Below are 22,123 nucleotides of genomic sequence, written 5' to 3' on the forward strand. Positions count from 1 at the left end.
GATATGAAGATGTAAAGGAATTTCTGTTTCTTTCTTAATTTGAAATAAAAAAGAACAAGTAAAAAGGGAGGAGCTCCAAAATAAGAGACCGAATCAAGCAAAAATGGAGAACGCGGGGGTTCTCCGATCGGGGTAATACCAATAGCCGGTTTATCATTAGCCGTCGGCAAATGACGTGGTGTTTTTTCCTTCAAATTTTTAAAAAAAGATATGGCCAAGGAGTATTAAATAGTGCAGAGACAAGACGTCTCGAATATTCTCTTCTAAATATTCTAGTCAAGTTATTTTAATACTCTCAAGAAAACAAGAATGATATAGTCTATAGAGGTAAAAAGTAGGTACAAAACGTTTAACCCCAAATTTTCCCAAAAAGGCTTTTTAGTGTTTCCCCCACAACTGTTCATGGACACGATGAGTAAGGGTCTGTGGACTTCTTTGCGGGGGCGCTTGACTTGAATTTTGTACTTTTCAATGTCTCTGTTATACCTTAGCTATGGACGAAGAAAATCTCTCAGAAGCCTCGCGGCGCGATATCGCCAAACGTGTCTCTCGAGCCTGTTTACATTGTAGACAGCGCAAGTCTCGATGTGACCTGTAAGCCTATCTCTCTTCTTTTATCTCTTCTTCCTGTTTCAGCCACTCAAGCCCTTGCTGTTTTTCCCCGGATCTGCGGTATACTTGGGTTCCCCGCTGATCGCATGCAGAGATTCTAACGGCAACCCTGGCAAACCACCATGCCAGCGCTGCGTACGCGAAAATCGCGAATGTATATTAGGTGGTTCGAATCGTGGAGGTCGTCGAATCCGAAAGAACAAAATCAAAAATTTTACACCAGCCAATAACTCGCCAAGCAAGGATTCGGAAGGATCAAGCCCAACAAACTCTGAAAACCACAGAGTGCAATCGGCATCCTATCCCGGCCCGTTGGTTTTCTTGCCGCCTAACCCACCAGCACCAGTCTCGGCAACTGTCGAGGAAGATGATACCTCTATATCGTCTGTCCCGCGTAATCCATCAGACGCCTGGCAATGCTTAACCGGCATCGCCACAGAAGGCACGGGGTCCACCCCCGTGGCCCGCAACGACCATGTTCGGCCAGAACCAATAGCCTTCCCAACCTACAACGGTCTACGCAACGGCGTTGTCCCGGACTTTAGCAACCAAGCCACCGGTATCAGGGCTTACAGACTCGTTCAGTCGCACGCCCTAGATCCGGAAACGGTGTGGCAACTGGTCTCCCGCTACGCAGAGAATTTCCACCAGTATCTTCCTCTCGTGCCGCGGAAGTATTTCACCCGCACTGCCCTAGACGCCTTCGCCGCTAATGAGAAGCACTTGCTCACCGCAGTCCTGACCATCGCCTCCAAGGACTTGGTCGACCAGCCCGAGATCCACGAGTACTGCTCAAAGTACATGCACGAGTTGATTTCTGGCATCGCTGCGGGAGCGGAGTGTGATGTCGAAGCGGTCGAAGCGCTTCTGTTACTTGCCGAGTGGGAACCGCAGGGACTGCGGCCTCGCATCGAGCGCGTCGGGCGCGGAGAGGAAGACCGTGCTGCATGGATGCATGTCGGGCTTGCATTGCGATCGGGATATTTCATCGGCATGGATCGCACTTCTTTCCGTGGGGATCCTTATGGTGATCAAGAGAGTGAGACTCGTCGGCGGCTGGCCTGGGCGAGCTGCTATGTCTCTGATCGATTGATTTCCGTGCGCATTGGACGTGCTTTCTGGTCTCGTGGTCCAGGGCCCATGACTGGTCTTGTCAGTCAGGATTTTCCATCGCTGCAGCCGGTCAATGAGGGCGAAGAGGACTATGCGAAGATCTTCCAGGCTATACTGGATCTTACGCAACTTTATGGGAATGTCCATGAGGTTTTGTATTCGGGGATGCGTACTAGTAACCAGATGATGTTGATGGGAGACTATGTTAAATATGTGGATGACTTCCGTCTGGCGATTTTGCGATGGAAGTCACTTTGGGGGTCACTCGACTGTAAGACTTTCCTCGATCCTGTGTATGTCTTGGTTCTAATATATCAATAGGCTCACCACCTATGCGAGCAATGCTGCAGTTGTCATACGAGTACTTGCGTCTGTATACAACTGCCTTCGCGTTTCAAGCTGCGATCTCGCAGTCGCTAGTCAAACCGAAAACAGACCTACAGAGCCAGCGAGAACATCTACGATCGACATTCAAGAATGTCGCTTCGATGCAGGATTCGCGGTTCATTTATGAATCTGTTGATGCGGCCAAGTCATACCTGACAATCCTTGTGGATCTGGTAGATCCTGAAAAGCATCTTCATTTCATGCCTCTTCGCTTCTACTTGTAAGTTTTTCTTCCGTCGCATGTTATGCCAGGGTAAACAGCTCATGCTATTTAGATATGGCATCTACTCTGCTGTTTTCCTCTACAAGGTAAGATCCCTGTTTCAACACCTTCCTCTTTTGCATATCGTCTGATCAATACCATATAGGCTCGTTCCTTCGGGATGATGGTCCCGTCCGAGGAAGCAAAAGTCCAGGGTCTAGTCATCCGAACCACCGAAGTCCTCAAACAGGCAAGCGCCGGTACCGATGACGTCGGGGCACGCTATGCTCGCCTTCTAGAGCTTCTGTGGAAACCCAAATCCACATCGAACTCGACCGAGGACACGCAGCAAAATAGTGACTTCTCATTGCAAACAGCGCTTCCGAACCCGGTCGCAGACCCAGGGTACATGCATTTCAGCCCCGCCAATGACTTCTCATGGCTGGATTTGGAGGCCGTGGGCGATTATGTATCCGGGGACCAGATTTCTGGTGGTTTGTTGGGGTTGGATGCGTTCCAGAATGCATCCGATATGTACCAATCTGGAGAGCCGCGCTCGCAGTCCTGGCAGCCATCTGCTTGGATGGGGGACATGAGCAGTAATCTTCTCTTTTAAATGTTTGGGAATGGTTTTGTCTATCATGTGATACGTGTGTTACCCCCACACCCCAATCTGACGGCAAATGATGCGCGGGGGCCGATTGTGCGGGGGTTACTCGGAGATGGCTCCGAGGGGTAACCGAGGCCAACAACGCAGTTCTTTTTGCTTTGCCAGATCAAACTGGATATACGGAAGATTACTTCCACACTTGATCGTTATATACCATCATACACATATCATTGAGCTCCATCTCATCATGTCACTTAACGAGATCCAGGGCAAACTTGCGCTTATCACCGGTGCGTCGGGAGGGTAAGCTATCCCCAACGCTCATACTACTACCCCAACACCGAGAATGAATTACTGACAGTTAATTTTGTAGTATTGGAGCTGCCTGCGCACATCAGCTTGCCCAACATGGAGTGCATCTCGCCCTGACATATGCGACCAACCTGACCGCAATGAACGCGCTAGTAACCGATCTACAGAGCAAATACGCCGATAAAAAGCTCCTTATCTCAATCCATAAAGTGGACGTTGGATCCGCAGACAACATCGAGGCGATGTTCCAACAAATCGACACAGAGCACGGCCACCGACCTGATATCCTGGTCTCAAACGCCGGGTACGGAAAACGGATTCCTCAAATCTGGGACTGCTCTCTCGAAGAGTTTGATTATACTCTAACCGTCAACCTGCGCGCTTCATTCATTCTCGTTAAGGGAGTGGTTGAGCATATGAAGAGCCAGAATTGGGGGCGTATTGTGTTTATGTCCTCAATTGCTGCGCAAGGTGGAGGAATCAATGGATGTCGTATGTAATCCGTTCCCTTTCTAGAAAATATTAAGCTGACTCTTTTTTTCAGATTACGCCGCCTCTAAAGGTGGCATGACAGGCATGATGAAGAACCTTTCTACGAGACTGGCTGAATTCAATATCAGTGTTAATGACGTGGCACCCGCCATGATTGGTGACACCGGTATGATCCCTAACGCTGCGGCTATCCCTGAGGTCGCAGCTGGTATTCCGCTTGGTCGCCTCGGGACCCCCGAGGAAACGGCCAATGTTGTGACTATGCTTGTGAAAACAGGATATATGACGGGTCAGAGCCTCTTGCTGGCTGGAGGGTTGAAATGAGCAACCCAGTAATATTTGGAAAAATACATAGTATAAGGAGTGATTGGCCTTTCGCGCCCTACAAGTTATCACTATCATCAACACTTTGATTCAATTTTGTAGATTCAATTTTGTTCATCAATCCTCATCCCCCATACATACATACTATATATCCATCTTTTTGCTCTATTGTCACAATGCGGGTATCTTCAAACACAATTCATCATCATCACCGTCGTCACCATCATCACACTCACAGAGATCCACTAGAGCCGCGTCGGTTCTCGATGATAACCTTCACAACAGGGTTTCCCTCCTCATCAATTCCCTTTCCAGCAAGTGTAAACGCCCGCTCTCCATCCTCCAACTTGAGTCGGTGAGTGACAACCTTCTCCTCGACACTCTTCATCTTGCCACTGGCCAGCAGCGCAATAGCAGCAGGGTAAGCCTGTCCATCATAACGGAACACACCAATAATATCGACCTCGCGCAGGGCCGCAGCACCAACAGGCAGTGTCTGGATAGGATTTCCCATGCCGATCTGTACCAGCACACCACCGGGTGCACTAGCATATATTCCAGCCTGCACACAAGCTGGCACACCAGTGCAGTCATAAACACGAGTGAATCCGGGGACGACAAGTCCATCCTTCGCACCCACAGCCTCGATCAACGTAGCCGCAACCTTCTGCGCATTCTCAAGCGCATACGCCGTCTGTTCAGCATGAGGCGCATCCTTCGCGGGAGGGGGAGTATCAGCTCTAGGAATAAGAGCAGTCTTAAGACCAAGTCCCATCTCCTCGGCAATCTTGAGTCTCCGCGCATCAATATCAGCAACAACAATCGCTGAGAAGTTCTCACTAGCAGCCAGCGCACCAGCAAGCAGCAGGCCAATCGCACCGGCACCGAAAACCAAGGCAGCGGTCTCCTCTCCAGCAGCGCGGTTCAGCGCAACTTCCTCCTTACTAGGAGGGTGTGAGCGCCGCACAGCGTGAAGTGTGACAGCGAGCGGCTCGACGAGCGCACCGCCTGCGTCGGACACGCTGTCTGGGAGCAAGTGGCACATATCTGCTGGGTGGTTTGTGCGGTCCATCAGAGTACCGTCGAGGTGGGGGAAGCCCTTTGCTGAGCTGCGGAACTGCATGGCTTTGCAGATGTTGTAGCGGCCTTGTTTGCAGAGAGCGCACTTGCGGCATGGGAGACCGACTTCCAGGGCGACACGGTCGCCGACTTTGAGGCTTGAGACACCGCTACCGGTGGCCGTTACTGTACCCGCAGATTCGTGGCCGAGACACATTGGTGCCCGGACGACAAAGTCGCCATTGCGACCGTGGCTGTAGTAGTGGAGATCTGAGCCGCAGAGTCCGGTTGCACGGATGGCGACTTGGACTTCTTCTGTAGATGGGGCGGTGATAGTACGTTGTTCCTGAAGTTTTGGTTAGAGTTTGGGTCTTTGGTATATATGTTTGGGGTTACTTACAAGGCGGAGATCTTTGGCGCCGTGGAGAACGAGCGCAGTGGTAGTTGTGTTTGCCATGGTGTATAATGTAAGTAGAGAGTTGTTAGCAGGTAAATAATTACAGATAGAAAGAAGAAAATGTTCTATGTAAAAAGAATAGCGAAGCCCGATTTCATCGGCCTTTGGAGTCGCAACTTCCGTTCAATTCCCCTCAAACCCCACTTGGTCGTCATGGGGGGAAAGACTTGAGCCCGGAGGTGCTCCGCTGTCGGGTATTGGATAAATAGGGTGATTTCAATACCCGACGTGGGGGTTATCTTTGCATGACTTTGCAGATTAAGAACATTGAAGTTCACAAGTATTAAGTTAATAGGTGAAGTTAATACAATTTTAAAGACAAGAATAAATGTAGAAATTGATTAGTAAAAACTCTGAATATCTGAATATCAAGGTTGACCTAAAAACATCCATTGGGATCTATACTTATATATCTATATCTAAGGCACCGTCGGAGGAGCCCCCGTTACGACATGGGGGTTCGGCGATAGCGGGGGGAACATCTGCATCTCCAATAATTGGATTTCTCGAATGTAATCTCTCTTTTCTTTTCATTCTCACAGTTGCTTCTAATCTTTGAATTGCTTGCTTCATTCCTTCAGTTCTCTTGTCTTGATATACTTCTACAGAAAGAAGCTTGTAAATGTGAGCAGCTCTACTGACATCATTTAGCGCATCTAACATTTGCAGAAACAACATGGCGACACAATCAGCTCTCCTCATTGGAGAAATCATGCACGCGCGCAAGGAGTGGGAGAGCCTCTCATCTCTTCTGACACTGAAGGTAAGTAATTCTTATTGCGCCGCGATTGAATCCTGCTAAAGCAAAAAAATCAGGAATTCCCCAGCGGAACCAGAGAAGAGTTCATCGCAAACTGTAAGGCTGGCGAGTATGATGATGTAGTCGCCCTTTACCGGTCCAACAACTCTACCAAGGTAGACAGCAGCCTTCTCCTTCCCTTCGAGATCACCTACTTACAGCGTATAGTACACCGGTCCGTTCAATGCAGAGATGCTCGCAGTCCTGCCCAAATCTCTCAAGTACATCTGTCACAACGGCGCGGGATACGACAATATTGATGTCGCTGCTTGCACTGAGAAGAACGTCGCTGTCTCCAGCACCCCAGTCGCTGTCAACGATGCGACAGCCGACGTGGGTATTTTCCTGATGATCGGTGCTCTGCGCCAGGCTCACGTGCCTATTACTGCTCTCCGTGAAGGTAGGTAGCTTTGAACTTGGGTGGAATGATCTTCCCTCGATAACCAGAAACTAATCATAATCCAAATGACAACAGGAAAGTGGCAAGGCCCCATCACCGCAGGAGGAAAGGAGTACAGAACCGGCCTGGGCCACGACCCCAAGGGCAAGATCCTCGGAATTCTGGGTATGGGAGGCATCGGACGGGTATGTAGTACAAACTGTAGTATAACACTTGACCCCCGGCTAACCATGAACAGGAAATGGCCATCCGCGCTAAGGCCTTTGGAATGAAGATTCAGTACCACAACCGGACCCGTCTATCAGCTGACCTGGAAGAGGGCGCGACATATGTCTCTTTTGATGAGTTGCTCGCCAATGCGGACGTGCTCAGCTTGAACTTGGGCTTGAACGCATCCACCCGCCACATCATTGGTGCCACCGAGTTCACCAAGATGAAGGATGGTGTGGTGATTGTTAACACGGCGCGTGGTGCGCTGATTGATGAGAAGGCATTGGTTGCAGCACTTGACTCTGGCAAGGTATGTAATGCCGCGCATTTAAACTTGAACCTTCATTCCATGAAGGATGTGCGAACAATCCCGGCTGACTGGTGGTTGTTCTATAGGTGCGCTCTGCTGGTCTGGACGTATACGAGTGTGAGCCAGAAATTGAGCCTGGTCTTATTAGCAACCCTAATGTTATGTTGACCCCGCATATTGGCACTGGCACTTATGAGACTCAGAAGGATATGGAGATTCTGGTGTTGGATAACCTGCGGTTGGCTGTTGAGAAGGGTGAGCTTATTACACAGGTGCCAGAGCAGAAGAAATAGGGAAATTAAGCAAAATATGGACAATATAAATATGGATCTATGAAGAATAACATTTTTTCCGTTCAATGATCGAGTATCAAATATCAAGTATCAAGTATCGAGTATAGTTTCCAAGGGCAGCGTTGGCCTTCGTTCAAATCGCAAGTGCAACCATATGGACACCTGAGATATGGGGCATCTATTGATGACTAAGGTCTGACATAAACGGGTGGACTTGAAGGAAACTTCCACCAAAAACGGCTAGCGTTAGGGCTCGCTTAGGGCCAGAGCGCCAAGAGCGAAAAAAACCGCACCAAAGCTAGTGGCTCAAGCGAGCGCCGGACGACGACGAAAAGCGACAACAACTCATCACCGAGGACCATCACACCCCCTCGCCAACTCCTTCAAGATGGTGAGTGCTGCATGCCCCTGTCATCGATAATGACCATTCGGAATCACATTCTCTACGAAATGCCACCCGTGTGATACACATTCAATGTCCGATCGCCGGGTCGACTTTCGCTGCCAACATCACCAACATCCAACGACGATCCCATTGCTAACGAGCGATGCTATTCACAGGTCCGTTACGCCGCCCAGGAGATCTCGCAGGAAAAGAGCGCCCGCGCGTGCGGCTCTTACCTGCGTGTCAGCTTCAAGAACACCCGTGAGACCGCCCAGGCCGTCAACGGCATGAAGCTGTCCAAGGCTCTCACTTTCCTCGAGAACGTCACCAACAAGACCATGGCCGTTCCCATGCGCCGCTACGCTGGCTCTACCGGTCGCACTGCCCAGGGTGAGTCGCCCTTTATTCCTTCAAGAAAATTCCGGATCGATTGGATTGGAGTTTTGAATGGATTGTGCGGAGGACGAACAGCATCGCCAAATATACGACAGCCACTGGTATATTCAATGAAGTGACGAGGAAAACACGAATGGAACAAGAGGATGGATTTCTTGGTTCATTGGCGATGCTGTGGATTCTTGTCGATCCGGAGGAAAATTTGTGAATGGAGTCGAACATCGACTGACAATTTTTGGTTTATAGGCAAGCAGTTCGGTGTCTCCAAGGCCCGCTGGCCCGTCAAGTCCGCTGAGCACATCATTGATCTGCTCAAGAACGCTGAGGCCAACGCTGATGGCAAGGGTCTCGACACCAGCGCCTTGATCATCAAGCGCATTCAGGTCAACCAGGCTCCCAAGGGTCGCCGTCGCACTTACCGTGCTCACGGTCGTGTACGTTTTTCCTAAGATTCTCGGCTGAGTCTATTTTGTGGAGGAAAATGCTGACTGTTTTTTTCCCAGATCAACCCCTACATGACCAACCCCTGCCACATCGAGCTCATCCTCACCGAGGCTAACGAGCAGGTCAAGAAGGCCACCGATGACAAGCAGGTTCGCCTCTCTTCCCGCCAGCGTGGTACCCAGATTCGCCGTGCTCTCATTGAGGCATAAACGGATCGCCATAAGAAGGTGTGAGGGGACGTGTGGTTACGCAATGTGAAAAGATTTTTGCGGTGGACGGGAAGGATCGGAGTTCTTTGCATCAGCTGTGTATGTTGGAACGGAATCGATACCGGATCATACAATATTTTAAGGTCATGGCGCCAACACTCGGAGGAGAACCCAATAAAAAGTTAAAACGATATGGCCCAGGATGATGGAAATAGGATTCTGTACTTCCCGATCCAATCATGATACAAACGTGGTTCTTTCTCCGTGACTCTATCGAGTGATTTTTTTCTCTTTCTTTTGGTAGAGGGTGTTTTCGGTTTCGGCCTTGTCTAGCTGCACGCCTCTGTCAAAGATTCCGATCTTCCGGTCATATAATATGATCTTAATTTTTCTGTTCTAATATGCATCCCATTGTAGCGATGACTAGATGACTCGATGCTTTGGACTACGGGATAGTCTATATATGCAGTCTATCTGAGGGGATTATTGGCAAAAAAATGGGGCAACATCCTGCCTATACCACTTCTGGTCCCCGACAGTCCTTATCTGGAAACATGCCAAGGGGAATAGTATCCATCTATAACCAGGGATCTGCGATGCGGGGGTATAAGTAGCCCAGAATCCAGGGTGGAATACGCGTTCAAGATTCCTTCATCCCAATCTCCTCCCGAAGTTCCTCTCTCTCTCTCTCTATATATATATTCACCAGGTCAAATCAAAATGACCAACCTCTCAGACTACCGTCTCCTCTGCTTCGACGTCTACGGTACTCTAATAGACTGGGAAAGCGGCATCATCACCGCATTAGCACCAGTTCTCTCAAACAGCACCACTCAGTTCACCCGCGAACACCTCCTAACAACCTACCACGAGCTTGAAAGCACCCAACAAATCGCAACTCCGGACCTTCCATACTCAGACCTGCTATCAGCAATCCACCCCACTCTCGCCGCGCGCCTAGGCCTCAGCCCGCCAACCGAGGAGGAAAGCCGCCAATTCGGCAATTCCGTCGGAACCTGGCCGGCCTTCCCAGATACCGTCGATGCCCTGCGCCGACTATCAAAGCACTACAAGCTGGTGGTGCTGTCGAACGTAGACCGGGCTTCATTCGCCAAGTCCAATGCCGGAAGTTTGCAAGGCGTACTATTTGATCTGATTCTTACCGCGCAGGATATTGGCAGTTATAAGCCTGACCCTCGGAACTTTGAGTACATGTTGAGTGCTGTGCAGCGCGAGTTTGGGGTTGGGCCTGAGCAGGTTTTGCAGACGGCGCAGAGCCAATTCCATGATCATCAACCTGCGAAGAAGGTGGGCATTAAGTCGGTTTGGATTGAGAGGCCTGGGGCTTTGATGGGAAACCGCGGGGATACGATCTTTGATTGGCGATTTAATACTCTGGGCGAAATGGCTGATGCTGTTGAAGCAGAGTAGAGGGGTGATAGGTGATATGCGAGGAACCTTCCAAGCACTAGATGTCATGTACTTGGTACTTCTAAATATATGATTAATGCACCTTGAAATTATGTACTGTCTACTCTTTCACGTGGCTGACTCAGGAATTAAAACATCCATCCCTGTAGACTAAATTGCCTGGAGCCTGGATAGCTATCCGCTTGGCAATGCAGAACACCTGGATGCGTGCGTGGAATGTGGCTTTGACCGCTGGAGATATTGACTTTATACTCCGCATATATATATCTCATTTTTCTCGTTGACCCCTTAGCGAGGCACCTATTCCCTGCAGCTAGTCCGACGCCGGCAGTTGGCCTTCCGGCTAGAATTATTCTTTGGCAATTTGGACAATTTTTTTCCCTTTCATAATTTCCCTCGAAAAACAAGACTGTGCCATCACCATGAAACGTTTCCTGGGATCTCTGAGCAGGCGCTCGAGTGAGTGTCTCACTGTCTCCACGTCTTCCCGCAGATCCGCTGACTTGTACCTGACTATAGGCTCTAGTGACAGTGTCGAACACCGTGAAGACTCACCAGAAGGCATTGTCTTGAAAGAATTGGTTTGCGCTGATTTCAGAAAGATTTAGTAAGACACACTGACACTTTCTCAAGGCTGCCTTCTGCGAATCAAATACAAATGGGAATGCGAATGCATCTTCGCGCGACGCGGTATGTGCCTCGGAGATAACAAGAATCACCCCCCTTTCAAGACCTGACAATCGAATTTGCACCACTCCAGCAAGGAAATGAATTCGTCCATCTCCCCAAAATCGTCGAAACCGCCGAGTCGAGCCCAAATGCTGCCAAGGAGGCGGCCCTGCGCATTCGCAAGTATCTGACCAATCCCGCCAGCACCCCGAACCAGACCCAGTACAATGCGATCATGCTTATGCGTATCCTGGTCGACAACCCAGGTCATACATTCACCCGAAACTTCGATGCCAAATTCGTGACGACCATCAAAGAGCTGCTGCGCACAGGACGCGACTGGCACGTGCAGAGCTATCTCCGCCAGTACCTGGATACCCTCGAGCAACAGCGCTCATGGGACGAAGATCTCAAACTACTGCTTCAGATGTGGGCGAAGGAGAAGACGAAAGCCTTGCGCGGTTTGGTAAGCAAATCCCACTATACTTGAGTACCCGCCATCCGAGACTCTAACCTAGCCAGATCGACCCTTTCCCAATGACTTCCGTCGTCCCACCCCAAATCCCGTCCAGGCCTCAGCACCAACAGTCACACCATCAGTCCCGCGCGCCGACAAATGCTTTCCCTGATGCGGTAGAACTAACGGCCCGCATCGAGGAGGCGCGCAATTCAGCAAAGCTGCTAATGCAGTTTGTCCAGTCCACGCCGCCGGCAGAGCTGGAAGATAACGATCTCATCAAGGAGTTTGTTGACCGCTGCAGGACTGGCTCGCGTACTATTCAGGGATATATTCACGCGACCAACCCGCCTCCGGACGAGAACACCCTGTTGACGCTCATTGAGACCAACGATGAGATCTCTGTGGCGCTGTCGCAGCAGCAGCGCGCCATGCTGAAGGCGCGTAAGATTAGAGGGTCTTCCTCGCCAAGCTCGTCCAATTTGAATAGCTCCTCGCCGACATCGCAGGCGGCTGTCGCTTCAGGCGCTATGAATTTCTCTCCTCCTGCAGCCCCACCTCGGACTTCAACACAGAGCCCCGAGTCCCCTGCATCTGCCTTGACAGAGCTGCCTTCGACAACTATGACTGGTAGCCGCACACCTGCTTCCAATCCCGCATCGGGATCGGCGACTACCGGCCGGTATGAATACAACTCGGAGGATTTCCAGGTGCGAAATCCCTTCGCCGATGACTATGCTACAAATGGATCGGAACATGAGAGGAATCGACCGGTGCATGGTAATTCGGAGCCCCCAGCCCACTGAGCAGGAGCGCTAGTGTCATGCAGGGATCAATTGGTGATCGCTGATAGCACGTCTGATTTTTTTAACATCTAGCGCCTGAACTTTTTTCTTGGGATTATATCAAATTTTGGTTACGGTTTTGTCTATTTTTGCCAGCGCATAGTTTTTGCTCTTTGTTTTTGCTCTTTTTGGTCCTCTTTTTGGTCCTCTTTTTGGTCCTCTTTTTGGTCCTCTTTTTGGTCCTCTTTTTGGTCCTCTTTTCTTGGCCTTTGCTCTCCATGATACCTCGCACATTGCCATTACTTACATATTCATCAGCTTTTACTGCAATTTCAGCAGCATGTTTTGACCTATAGGAAAGCGAGTGCGAGCCCTCGTTTCATACTCTAGGTACATATACTTTCGTAGTGAATACATGCGAGTCTTATAAGTCTTATATCCTTTGTGATCCAGCGTTGTGGCGTGTGAAGGGTGGCGTCTATTTAGTTATATGCAAAACCCGCAGCACAAGCGAAAGATTGAATACATTGGCAGGAAATTAAAACGGCTATAAAATAATCTGAAAGCACAAGGGCATATCTGGCAACCAATTTCACCCACGGCAAAGTATATGACCTTTCAGTTCTCACTCTTGATAGTGACCCCATCGTTAGTCGCATCCTTCGCTCTCGCCGCGATCTCCTCAAGGAAAGGCTTCCTCGCCCACACACGTCGCCTGCATAAAAAAAAAAAAAGTCAGCCCAACCAACGCAACTTGACAAAGAGGGAAGCAAAAAGACACATACGCGCGCTCATAAATATGGTAGCGAGGATTTTTAAGCTCATTCCTCAACTTCGCAACATAAACAATAACCTCCTCCTTCGACCAAGGCTCCGGAGCCCCGAATTTGCAAAGCAACCACATAGCCCAGCCCTCCATACCAGATGTCCAATGATGGTAGTTAACAGTACCGGCCTCTTTATATCTATGGTCACGGGCCCAAGGCCCAATGGGCCACTTGTATTCTTTTTCACAGATATCCACGAACCCAGCCTTGCGGAAGGCGTCTTGCATCATATCGATTGTTCCCAGTGGCCGCCCGGCACGCTTACCGCACGCCGACAGCGTTGGTCCCCAGCTACGGAGGATGTTGTCTGCTGGTAGGCTGTCGTCGTCACATTCGATGAAGGGACTTGCTTCTAGTTGCTCGATCCAGCCGCCGGGACGGATATTGCTAGTTGGGGTTTTGGTTAGACGGATGAAAGGAGGAGGGAGGAGATAGTGGCTTACTCGTAACATTGTTGGTAGACTCGATCCCATTCTGCGTTATCGAAGGCTCCGATCATAATGCGCATGTGGATTAGGTCTTGGGGTTCATTCCAGGTCCAGTCTTCGGCGATGTTGTCGACTTCTAGGATGCAGTTTGGTGGCGTCCATGTTACTGGTGGTGGGTAGAGATCGACTCCGCGAACGCTAGCTGGGGTCTGGATTAATATGTTGATATACTATGGGTTAATTAGATCGAGATTCTGGACTCACCTGTTGGGAACATGTCGGCTACATCGCTAGAAGAAAGAGGGTGAGTGGTGTAATCATTTGTGAACATGAAAGGTGTTTTCTTTCCACGTACATGGCCCAGTTACCTAAACCTGTTCCAAGGTCGAGGATATGCTTGGGGTTCTTAACGGGCGCCCGGAAGAGAGGGTTCTCCTGGTCTGAGTCCATAACGAGGGCTACCAAATGGCTGTAACCGTTAGCTATTATTTGAAGAGACTATATATAAGAGGGTTCCACATACCCAGCTTCGTATGTCTCAAACTGCTTCTCATCGGATGGAATCCTAGTAGAAAGTAAGTAATGAACACCTTGATTCGGAAACCCAGGCGTACAGATATTCTTTGTGGCTCAATGTTTGATACCGTCGGCCATTCTCCTCGAGCCCCCGATAAAGCGATGAGCCGATCGAAGTGGTTTCCCTAAGATTGTGTGAGAGTTTATTCATATAGAAAAAGAGGTAATACATACGACTGCCAGTCATCGCCATAGACGGTCGCGATATGGGTTGTGGGATCCTAAGACTTGTCAGAAAAATAGATATAAAAGATACAAAAAGAAGCAGACATACCACAGCGATATTATCCTCCGGCTCAGTATGTATTTTATCCATTGTCAAAATTGGTTGGAATTTTACAGAAAAAGCAAAGTGGAAGATCAGAGAAATGAAGAATCTCAAACATGTTCCCACGAGCCCGCAATTGTGCGATACGAATTTGGATTGGAAAGGCATCAGAGCGCATGGCCCCCCGCTCAGACATCTGATAAAAGGTTAGTTATGTTAAAGGCCATATTAGGAACTACTCCGTAGAGACCTCCGCCATCATAGGCTTGAAATGTGGGCTTTTTATATGTGGGCTTGTGGGGTGGAAACCTATCCCGGTCGCTATGAGTCGTCGGATTGGATATCATTTCTACAGTTACATGTGAATGTGCAAAAGTACGATTACCTACCAATAGAAAGTGTTCTCATAAAAGTATATCCTTCATAGAAATTCTGCAGAATCGGGCTAAAACTCACTCCACTCCTTGAAACAGAAATATTCAACGTATACCAAAGCTTATTAATGGCGGCATTCTCAGACAATCACCCAAATATCGCATTTTAACTATTACTCTTACATCCTTGAACCTATCTATCTGGTATTTTCTAAAGTTGTACTCCGTAGACAACGGAGAGGTAGCATGCATGACTTTCCGGCTGGGCATTGGTTTATAATTAGCTATAATTCCCGACACGAGAAATACGAAGCAGCTTGCTTCATGTAGGTTAGTCCTATTCCAAACGAGCATATGTACATACTTGGGGACATCGCACAAGTACTGCATGACATATGTGAGGAAATAGGCTATCAAGTAGGCTATCAGATAGGCTATGCCGGGAATCCGGCCGGATGATACTTCAAGACTTGAACTATATAACCCAAGAACAAGACACTGTTAACACATTCCATAAGAATAGCAGAACATTGAAAACAACTTCTTCAAATATCTACAAATTCTAAACATGTCAAACTCCCTCCCCCTCAAAATGCGCAGCATCATCCAACAAACCGCCTCCTCCAAAGCCCTCACTCTAACAAGCACGCGCCTCCCAATCCCAAATCATGCACAGAAAGAGCACCTAATACAAGTAAAAGCCTGCAGCCCTTGTGCCGGCGAGCTCCTCTGGCCAAAGAATTTCCCCCCGCCAACAGCGCGTACTCTAATCCCATGCCCAGACATGGCGGGAATCGTCGTCTCAGCACCGGAAGATTCACCCTTCCAGTCAGGCGATGAAGTGTACGCGCGGACAAACTATGTCCGACCAGGAAATGCGTGCGAGTATTCCATCGCCGTTACGGACGAGCTGGCACACAAGCCTAAGGGCCTAAGCTGGGTCCAGGCTGCTGCGGTTCCTGTCTCCGCCGAGACAGCTTGGCAGGTTCTCTTTGTTCATGCCCTTGCTACCGGAGATGTGGAAGAGATGGATTTGGAGGCTGCCAAGCTTGCTTGGGCTGGGAAGAGAGTTCTCGTTACTGCTGCTTCCGGTGGTGTGGGTATTTGGCTTGTGCAGTTGGCGACTCTGCTAGGTGCGGAGGTGGTTGGGACGTGTGGTTCCGGGAATGTGGAGCTTGTGAGGTCTCTTGGTGCGAAGGAGGTGCTTGATTATCGTGTTGCGGATTTAAGGGAATGGGCTACGCAGTCGCCTTCTAATAAGGTGGATGTTGTTATTGATTGTATTGGAGGGAAGGCCCTCGGGGATGCGTGGTGGACTGTCAAGGATGGTGGTGTTGTGTTGAGTATCTATCAGCCGCCCTTGCAGGTCTGTCCAGAGGGGTTTGAGGGTGAAAGTGTGAGAGACTTGTTTTTCGTTATGCAGCCTGTGAGGAGACAGCTGGAGGAGATTTCAAAGTTGGTTGAGAAGGGGGTGTGTCGGGGACTGGTAGATAGTGTCTGGCCTCTTGAGCAGTACGAAGAGGCATTCAAAAGACTGGATGGAGGTCATACAAAGGGGAAGATAGTCTTTGATCTGTCGCTGAATCATTAGTAATAATGCTTTTCTAGCATTATTTACACAAACCGCTACAATGCACGAGATACGAGAAATAGAAGATCACTGTCACTTCTGGAGGCTTGGTTCTGGGTAGTGGCTAGTACACATGGAAGAAATCATATCATAGCAACCGAAATTCTCTCATGCGAATGATTGTAATTCACTTAATCTATAGAAATAATATTATCTATGGCTTCATCGGTGCCCGTGTTCCCACCAACAAAGCTGTTTGACTTTGCAAAGCAGGCTGAAGTTACTCTCTATAGGCGTTTCGTATAAGCTATCCTTTTCGCACATGTGATATTGTTCTTGTTTTTGTAATGCACTAATCCTCATTAGTTTACAGATTAAAGGGGGCAAGCTGTAAGCACTTAAATAGGATAGTATAGGAAACCGAACCTACAGCCGTAGATCCATGCCCCTGACAGCTTGATTCCGATTCCACGTGGTTAGATAGTCCAGACTAGTATAAATATGCACCGGAGGCTCTGTCTCGTATTTATGAGGCCGAATGGGAACCATATAAACAGGTGACCCTATACCCCGCTCTATATCACATCATATCCTTATGATTATAGCATTGAATTTGTATTTGATAACCTTAGAATTCAATACAATATCCAGGAAGGTGATCTAGGTTTACATATGTACCTCTAGTAGTAGGTCGATCAACTGGATCAATTTGACTATTAGTGCAGGAGACGAACTTTTCCCATTCATTTCTCCGTTCATTTTTCTATTTGAATTTATTGTGAAACCCTTGATAGGTGGACTTAAGAAGTACCTAGTCAGTTTCATAAGATTTAGTTTGATTTTCAAAGCACCAAAGTGGACTACCTAAAAGTCGGAATAATCCTGGAATGAAATTGGATAAATGCCCGAGCAGAACTCCAGGTAAACTTTTTTTCTATGATCTCCACGTTCTTAATCAAAGTAGAGTGTTCATAAAATGTCATGTTTCACCTGTCAGACCTCCTTGGCAGGTCCCAATCAATTTGAAACTCAGGACATCCCTGTTCGGCGCGTGGAGCCAGGCTTGGCAACCCTAGCCTCAGGAACATCGGTCTTGTCTCGGGAGAGAAGATCATCCGGCCTGGTTCAATATGCACCCGATGGCCATATTATCCCGATAGGATGTGATCTAGACTTATCGGCAGTCTCACTAGTCACTTCCCGGTGGGGGAGCGCCGTCCCTTGGGTATGTCCGATGTGTTTCAGCATGGTACGGCCTTACGCGCCGTTCGACATGTCTCTGATAAGTGTCGGTCTACTGTTTGTAGTTAATTAATGCGGCGCATACAGCTCAACTCAAGCTCCTTTTTGAATATGTCTACCGACTATATAAGCGGCGGCATACCAGCCCGACACAAGACCAGTTGAGTATGCTGGTCAGTCCTTTTTGAATTTTCATTCACATTCACATTCGTTTCCTCCGGTTTGAGACCGTGCAGACTTTCATTCAAGTATAGATTCATTCCTCGGTCCGGTTTACCGATTTACATTCACTTCCCCCGACATTACAACTCCCCAAACATGAAGCATTTCACTTCCGCTCTGGCTTTCGCCAGCATTGTCTCTTTGGTCAACGGCCATGGCTTCGTCACCAACCCGAAAGCCCGCCAGCCCGGTACCGCAATGCAAGACGCCTGTGGCGCTCAAGTAGTGTCCAACCAAGGATCCGACAAGTATGGCAACATCCAAGGCGAGCTGCAAGTTGCCTCTGGCCAGAGCGACTACCAAGCCGCCGAGTGCGACATCTGGCTTTGCAAGGGCTACAAATTTGACGACAACAAGGACAACGTCTACTCGTACAAGGCAGGCGAGAAAGTCGACTTCACCGTCGACATCCGCGCGCCGCACACCGGTGTCGCTAATGTCTCTGTCGTCGATACTTCTTCCAACACCGTCATTAGCAGCCCCCTGATCTCCTGGTCTGACTATGCATCCGTCGCCACCGGCGTCAAAGCCGACGAGACCAGCTTCAGCATCACTATGCCCGATGATCTCGAAGACCAGTGTGTCACCGCCGGTGACTGTGTGCTGCAGTGGTACTGGTACGCTCAATCAATCGACCAGACTTACGAATCTTGTATCGACTTCACTCTCGGTGGATCTGGCTCCAGTGGTGGCGCCGCTCCGGTTCCGTCGTCGAAGGCCTCGTCGACCTCCAGCGCTACGGTGGCTGCTCCCACTACTACTGCGGCCCCAACTGTCATTGTTCAACCTACCACCACGGTTCCTGCTCAGCCTACTACTACTTTCGCCACCAGTGTCCGTCAATCGGCTACTTCTGCCGGGGTGTCAGCCCCTACCACCGCTCCAGCTAGCCCCGATACTACCGATACCGCCGATGATGCCCTGCCTTTCCCAACTGATAGTGCTGCAGATGTCCTGGCCTGGCTCCAGGCCATGTTCGGCACCTTGGTGGGTAACTAAATGCGGATGGCGCAAAGACTGACCCACTAAAAAGTGGGCGACATAATGTCGGAAGCACATCAATTTCAGTTTTGGAGCTACCTGTACCTCCCATATTAGCTAGTAGTTAGATATATCGGTAATTAAATGTCAGATTTACCATTTACCATACTTTCTTCATCGTCCTGGATCCCAATGCAACGCTGTTCATAGCGATATCGGAGAGACCGCCGATCATCCGACATCGCTACTTCCTCGATTCACTTTATTAAGCATAATATATTCATATAAAAACAAGTACATATTCCCTATACAACCAAACATCTTCTAGTATTTCAAATCATCAAAACAATGCACTGTCGCCTGAACTGCGCAACAACCAGACTATTCAACAACTCCCTAGGAATCCCAATCCGACCAGTTTACAGACACTTCACCACAACAATGCTCAAGCAAAAAAAAGACTGGAGCGCAAGCCAATACCTCAAATTCGAGAACGAACGCACCCAACCCGCCCGTGATCTCCTCTCGCATGTGCCTCTAGCAGCCCCAAAGAGAATAATCGACCTAGGCTGTGGCCCAGCCAACTCAACAACAGTCTTGGCAACACGATACCCATCAGCAATCATAACAGGCCTAGATTCTTCACCCGACATGATCGAGCGCGCAAAGAAAGTCCTCCCAGACAGGGAATTCCACGTCACAGACCTCAACAGCTACACACCAGACCCAGCTAAGCCAGTCGACCTCTTCTTCTCAAATGCGGTGTTCCAGTGGCTGAAAGCCGACGACCGAATTACGGTCATTAAACGACTAATGCAACCACAGCAAAAGGACGCTGTTTTTGCTCTTCAGGTCCCGCATAATCTGAATGAGCCTTCGCATATTCTTATGACGGAGACTGCTGCTGACGGCCCGTGGGCGGCCAAACTCACCGGTGTGCAGAGAGATGGGTTCCAAACGCCGCAGGAGCTTTATGATCTGGTTAAGCCGTTTTGTAGTCAGGTTTCGGTTTTTGAGACAAGTTATTATCATTCGCTTGAGAGTCACGAGGCTGTTATTGAGTGGGTGAAGGGGACGGGATTGAGACCGTTTTTGGATCCGTTGGAGGACGGAGAGAAGGAGGTTTTCTTGAAGGATTATTTGAGGCGCCTGCAGAATGCGTATCCTGTTTCTGTTGATGGGAGGGTGTTGTTGAAGTATCCGCGGTTGTTTATGGTTGCTGTAAAATGATTTGTCTGGATGGGTAGTTCTTGCTTTAGCTTCGATAGAAATCTACTTGTGTATCTATAGCATTTTATTACTGATTCCTTTTGTTTTCAAAGATAATATGGACATCTAGAGATAGAGAAATATGGAATGCATTGTTCGATGAGAAAAATGGACGAATTCACATCCACAGTGCTACTCGGTGAGCTGCTTGGGTATACCAGAGCACCATTTTCCAATGGCAGCTCAGACAGTTCCGGAAGAAGCAATTTTAATTGTACCATCAGTCTTTCCAGACCGATCCAAGCTCTTGCTCTCCATCTTCTGGAGGATATCCTGACCAGAAACAACTTCTCCGAAGACAACGTGCTTGCCGTCCAAGTGGGGAGTTTTCACAAACTAATCAAGTCAGAACAACATGTCTCAGATCTTTTTATTTGAGCATAGTTTTGACTTACAGTAATGAAGAACTGAGAACCATTGGTGTTGGGTCCGGCATTTGCCATGGAGAGTAAGCCGCCCTTGGTGTGCTTGATCTGGAAATTCTCATCCGCAAACTTCTCGCCGTAGATGGACTTGCCGCCCGTGCCCTAAAGAGAGAGTATAGATTAGTCGGAGCTCGGGTCTTCCCGTGGCGCGACTAACATTTCCGCGAGTAAAGTCACCACCCTGGGCCATGAATCCGGCAATTACGCGGTGGAAAGCAGAGCCCGCATAGCCGAAGCCCTTTTCGCCCGTGGCAAGTGTGCGGAAGTTGGTCGCAGTCCTCGGGACGACATCGTCATAAAGTTTGAACTCGATGCGGCCCCAATTTTCCACTACATGGTGTTAGTGTCTTAGGAGTGAGACAAGAGAGCAAACTGACCCTGGCCGCCAGCCGAGGTGTATTCAATATCAAAATAAGTATTGGACATGATGAATTTGAAGATGTCGAGGTGAGATGGGAAGTACAAAGTAGAGCTGGAAGGGGGCGGGGTAATAAATGAGGGGGCCTATGCAGCAATGAGGTCATATCGCAATTGAATTGGGACACACTAGGATATATGAACTAGAACATCTTAGTTGGACAAGGGTTGATGTCAGATTCACTTGGCAAGCCTCTCATTTATTGGAAGGTCATCTACAACTTTGAATGATGTAGACTCTTTTTACTACGACTCAGAAGTTATTGATATATAGTTTACTTTGTGAAATCAAAACTAAAGGATCTTTGTAAAAGCTTGTTCGTATTCAGTCTTGAAAAGATATAAGGGGTCTCAGACAGTCCCAGACATCTTCACAAAGATGCTGTTTTCACAGGGACAAGACTGAGGGGTACATGGTGAAGTGAACCCAGTCTGAGACCAGCAAAGAACAGAAAAAGAGAAATTCAAGACCAATTGACCAGAGCAAAGTAAAAATCGAACAAAAAAGGTGACTAAGACTCCCATCCGAGCCTCTCATGCTTCGCGTGCATTGCCACCTAAATCCCTTCCCATCTACTCAGAGTCGTTGGCGGTTTGATCCTCCTGCTCATTGTCCTCCTCGTTGGGATCAAGATGGTCGGTGGTGGCAGTGTGCTTCTCCATCTTGGCGTTGAGTCGCCAGTACTGTTTCTGCACAGTACCAGTCGGCTTGCCCGCATCTTTTGCGACGGCAGCCCAGTCGATCTGTAAGACAACTCAGTCAGTAGAGGTCATAGTATTATGTGTTGTATGTATGGATATGTCAACACATCTGACATATATTTGTACTTACCTTCATACCGCTAGACATCTTCACACATTTCCACAAGAACACTAGGTCCCTTTCAAAAGCGGCGGCTTTGGCAAAGGAAAACGTGCCAGAAGAAGCCCTGGGAAGGGAAGCGTTGAGAGGGGAAGCATCGGGAGGGGAAGCATTGGGAGGGGAAGCATCGGGAGGGGAAGCCTTGGTAGAGGAAGCCTTGGCAGGGGAGACCTTGCCTGTAGTTCGCTTCGTGATCTTTGCCTTGGCCGGCTTGGTGACCTTGGACTTGGACTTGGGGGTGGATGGCTCCTTAGGCGCCATGTCGATAGCAAGTTTGAGTTCTGTTTGTGTAGGAGTAGTTTGAAA

General features: G+C 48.9%; 13 protein-coding genes across 13 annotated transcripts; 9 read left to right on the top strand and 4 right to left on the bottom strand.

Annotated features, from left to right (window-relative positions):
- Positions 1–493: 493 nt before the first annotated feature.
- Positions 494–2,930, top strand: N7479_008421 (uncharacterized protein; the record flags this gene model as incomplete). The annotated part of the gene is made up of 5 exons (XM_057256115.1): positions 494–594; positions 705–1,996; positions 2,047–2,332; positions 2,388–2,421; positions 2,481–2,930. The coding sequence occupies 5 exons, from the start codon at positions 494–496 to the stop codon at positions 2,928–2,930; spliced, it is 2,163 nt and encodes a 720-aa protein (XP_057109977.1).
- A 241-nt stretch (positions 2,931–3,171) lies between these two features.
- N7479_008422 (SDR family NAD(P)-dependent oxidoreductase) lies at positions 3,172–4,052 on the top strand (the record flags this gene model as incomplete). Its single annotated transcript, XM_057256116.1, has 3 exons — positions 3,172–3,227; positions 3,298–3,728; positions 3,781–4,052. 3 exons carry the CDS (start codon positions 3,172–3,174, stop codon positions 4,050–4,052), a joined length of 759 nt encoding a protein of 252 aa, XP_057109978.1.
- A 232-nt stretch (positions 4,053–4,284) lies between these two features.
- N7479_008423 (NAD(P)-dependent alcohol dehydrogenase) lies at positions 4,285–5,568 on the bottom strand (the record flags this gene model as incomplete). The annotated part of the gene is made up of 2 exons (XM_057256117.1): positions 4,285–5,457; positions 5,512–5,568. The coding sequence occupies 2 exons, from the start codon at positions 5,566–5,568 to the stop codon at positions 4,285–4,287; spliced, it is 1,230 nt and encodes a 409-aa protein (XP_057109979.1).
- A 676-nt stretch (positions 5,569–6,244) lies between these two features.
- N7479_008424 (D-mandelate dehydrogenase-like dehydrogenase) lies at positions 6,245–7,580 on the top strand (the record flags this gene model as incomplete). Its single annotated transcript, XM_057256118.1, has 6 exons — positions 6,245–6,331; positions 6,385–6,483; positions 6,536–6,767; positions 6,843–6,952; positions 7,006–7,287; positions 7,374–7,580. The coding sequence occupies 6 exons, from the start codon at positions 6,245–6,247 to the stop codon at positions 7,578–7,580; spliced, it is 1,017 nt and encodes a 338-aa protein (XP_057109980.1).
- A 388-nt stretch (positions 7,581–7,968) lies between these two features.
- On the top strand, positions 7,969–9,014 carry rpl17 (60S ribosomal protein uL22; the record flags this gene model as incomplete). Its single annotated transcript, XM_057256119.1, has 4 exons — positions 7,969–7,971; positions 8,142–8,355; positions 8,608–8,795; positions 8,865–9,014. 4 exons carry the CDS (start codon positions 7,969–7,971, stop codon positions 9,012–9,014), a joined length of 555 nt encoding a protein of 184 aa, XP_057109981.1.
- A 720-nt stretch (positions 9,015–9,734) lies between these two features.
- On the top strand, positions 9,735–10,445 carry N7479_008426 (putative haloalkanoic acid dehalogenase; the record flags this gene model as incomplete). Its single annotated transcript, XM_057256120.1, has 1 exon — positions 9,735–10,445. One exon carries the CDS (start codon positions 9,735–9,737, stop codon positions 10,443–10,445), a length of 711 nt encoding a protein of 236 aa, XP_057109982.1.
- A 422-nt stretch (positions 10,446–10,867) lies between these two features.
- N7479_008427 (VHS and GAT domain-containing protein) lies at positions 10,868–12,377 on the top strand (the record flags this gene model as incomplete). Its single annotated transcript, XM_057256121.1, has 4 exons — positions 10,868–11,026; positions 11,079–11,135; positions 11,206–11,580; positions 11,637–12,377. The coding sequence occupies 4 exons, from the start codon at positions 10,868–10,870 to the stop codon at positions 12,375–12,377; spliced, it is 1,332 nt and encodes a 443-aa protein (XP_057109983.1).
- A 597-nt stretch (positions 12,378–12,974) lies between these two features.
- On the bottom strand, positions 12,975–14,503 carry N7479_008428 (uncharacterized protein; the record flags this gene model as incomplete). The annotated part of the gene is made up of 9 exons (XM_057256122.1): positions 12,975–13,071; positions 13,142–13,570; positions 13,627–13,813; positions 13,876–13,901; positions 13,967–14,080; positions 14,135–14,176; positions 14,202–14,312; positions 14,362–14,408; positions 14,462–14,503. The coding sequence occupies 9 exons, from the start codon at positions 14,501–14,503 to the stop codon at positions 12,975–12,977; spliced, it is 1,095 nt and encodes a 364-aa protein (XP_057109984.1).
- A 918-nt stretch (positions 14,504–15,421) lies between these two features.
- On the top strand, positions 15,422–16,420 carry N7479_008429 (NADP-dependent oxidoreductase; the record flags this gene model as incomplete). Its single annotated transcript, XM_057256123.1, has 1 exon — positions 15,422–16,420. One exon carries the CDS (start codon positions 15,422–15,424, stop codon positions 16,418–16,420), a length of 999 nt encoding a protein of 332 aa, XP_057109985.1.
- Positions 16,421–17,959: 1,539 nt separating this feature from the next.
- On the top strand, positions 17,960–18,862 carry N7479_008430 (lytic polysaccharide monooxygenase; the record flags this gene model as incomplete). Its single annotated transcript, XM_057256124.1, has 1 exon — positions 17,960–18,862. The coding sequence occupies one exon, from the start codon at positions 17,960–17,962 to the stop codon at positions 18,860–18,862; it is 903 nt and encodes a 300-aa protein (XP_057109986.1).
- Positions 18,863–19,285: 423 nt separating this feature from the next.
- N7479_008431 (Trans-aconitate 2-methyltransferase C-terminal) lies at positions 19,286–20,074 on the top strand (the record flags this gene model as incomplete). The annotated part of the gene is made up of 1 exon (XM_057256125.1): positions 19,286–20,074. The coding sequence occupies one exon, from the start codon at positions 19,286–19,288 to the stop codon at positions 20,072–20,074; it is 789 nt and encodes a 262-aa protein (XP_057109987.1).
- A 222-nt stretch (positions 20,075–20,296) lies between these two features.
- N7479_008432 (uncharacterized protein) lies at positions 20,297–20,964 on the bottom strand (the record flags this gene model as incomplete). Its single annotated transcript, XM_057256126.1, has 4 exons — positions 20,297–20,449; positions 20,509–20,640; positions 20,696–20,868; positions 20,916–20,964. 4 exons carry the CDS (start codon positions 20,962–20,964, stop codon positions 20,297–20,299), a joined length of 507 nt encoding a protein of 168 aa, XP_057109988.1.
- A 564-nt stretch (positions 20,965–21,528) lies between these two features.
- On the bottom strand, positions 21,529–22,078 carry N7479_008433 (uncharacterized protein; the record flags this gene model as incomplete). The annotated part of the gene is made up of 2 exons (XM_057256127.1): positions 21,529–21,699; positions 21,788–22,078. 2 exons carry the CDS (start codon positions 22,076–22,078, stop codon positions 21,529–21,531), a joined length of 462 nt encoding a protein of 153 aa, XP_057109989.1.
- Between the last annotated feature and the right edge of the window lie 45 nt (positions 22,079–22,123).

This window comes from Penicillium vulpinum, assembly GCF_028829585.1.
Source record: "Penicillium vulpinum strain IBT 29486 chromosome Unknown utg000003l_segment0_segment0, whole genome shotgun sequence".
In the NCBI taxonomy this organism is placed as follows: Eukaryota; Fungi; Ascomycota; class Eurotiomycetes; order Eurotiales; family Aspergillaceae; genus Penicillium; species Penicillium vulpinum.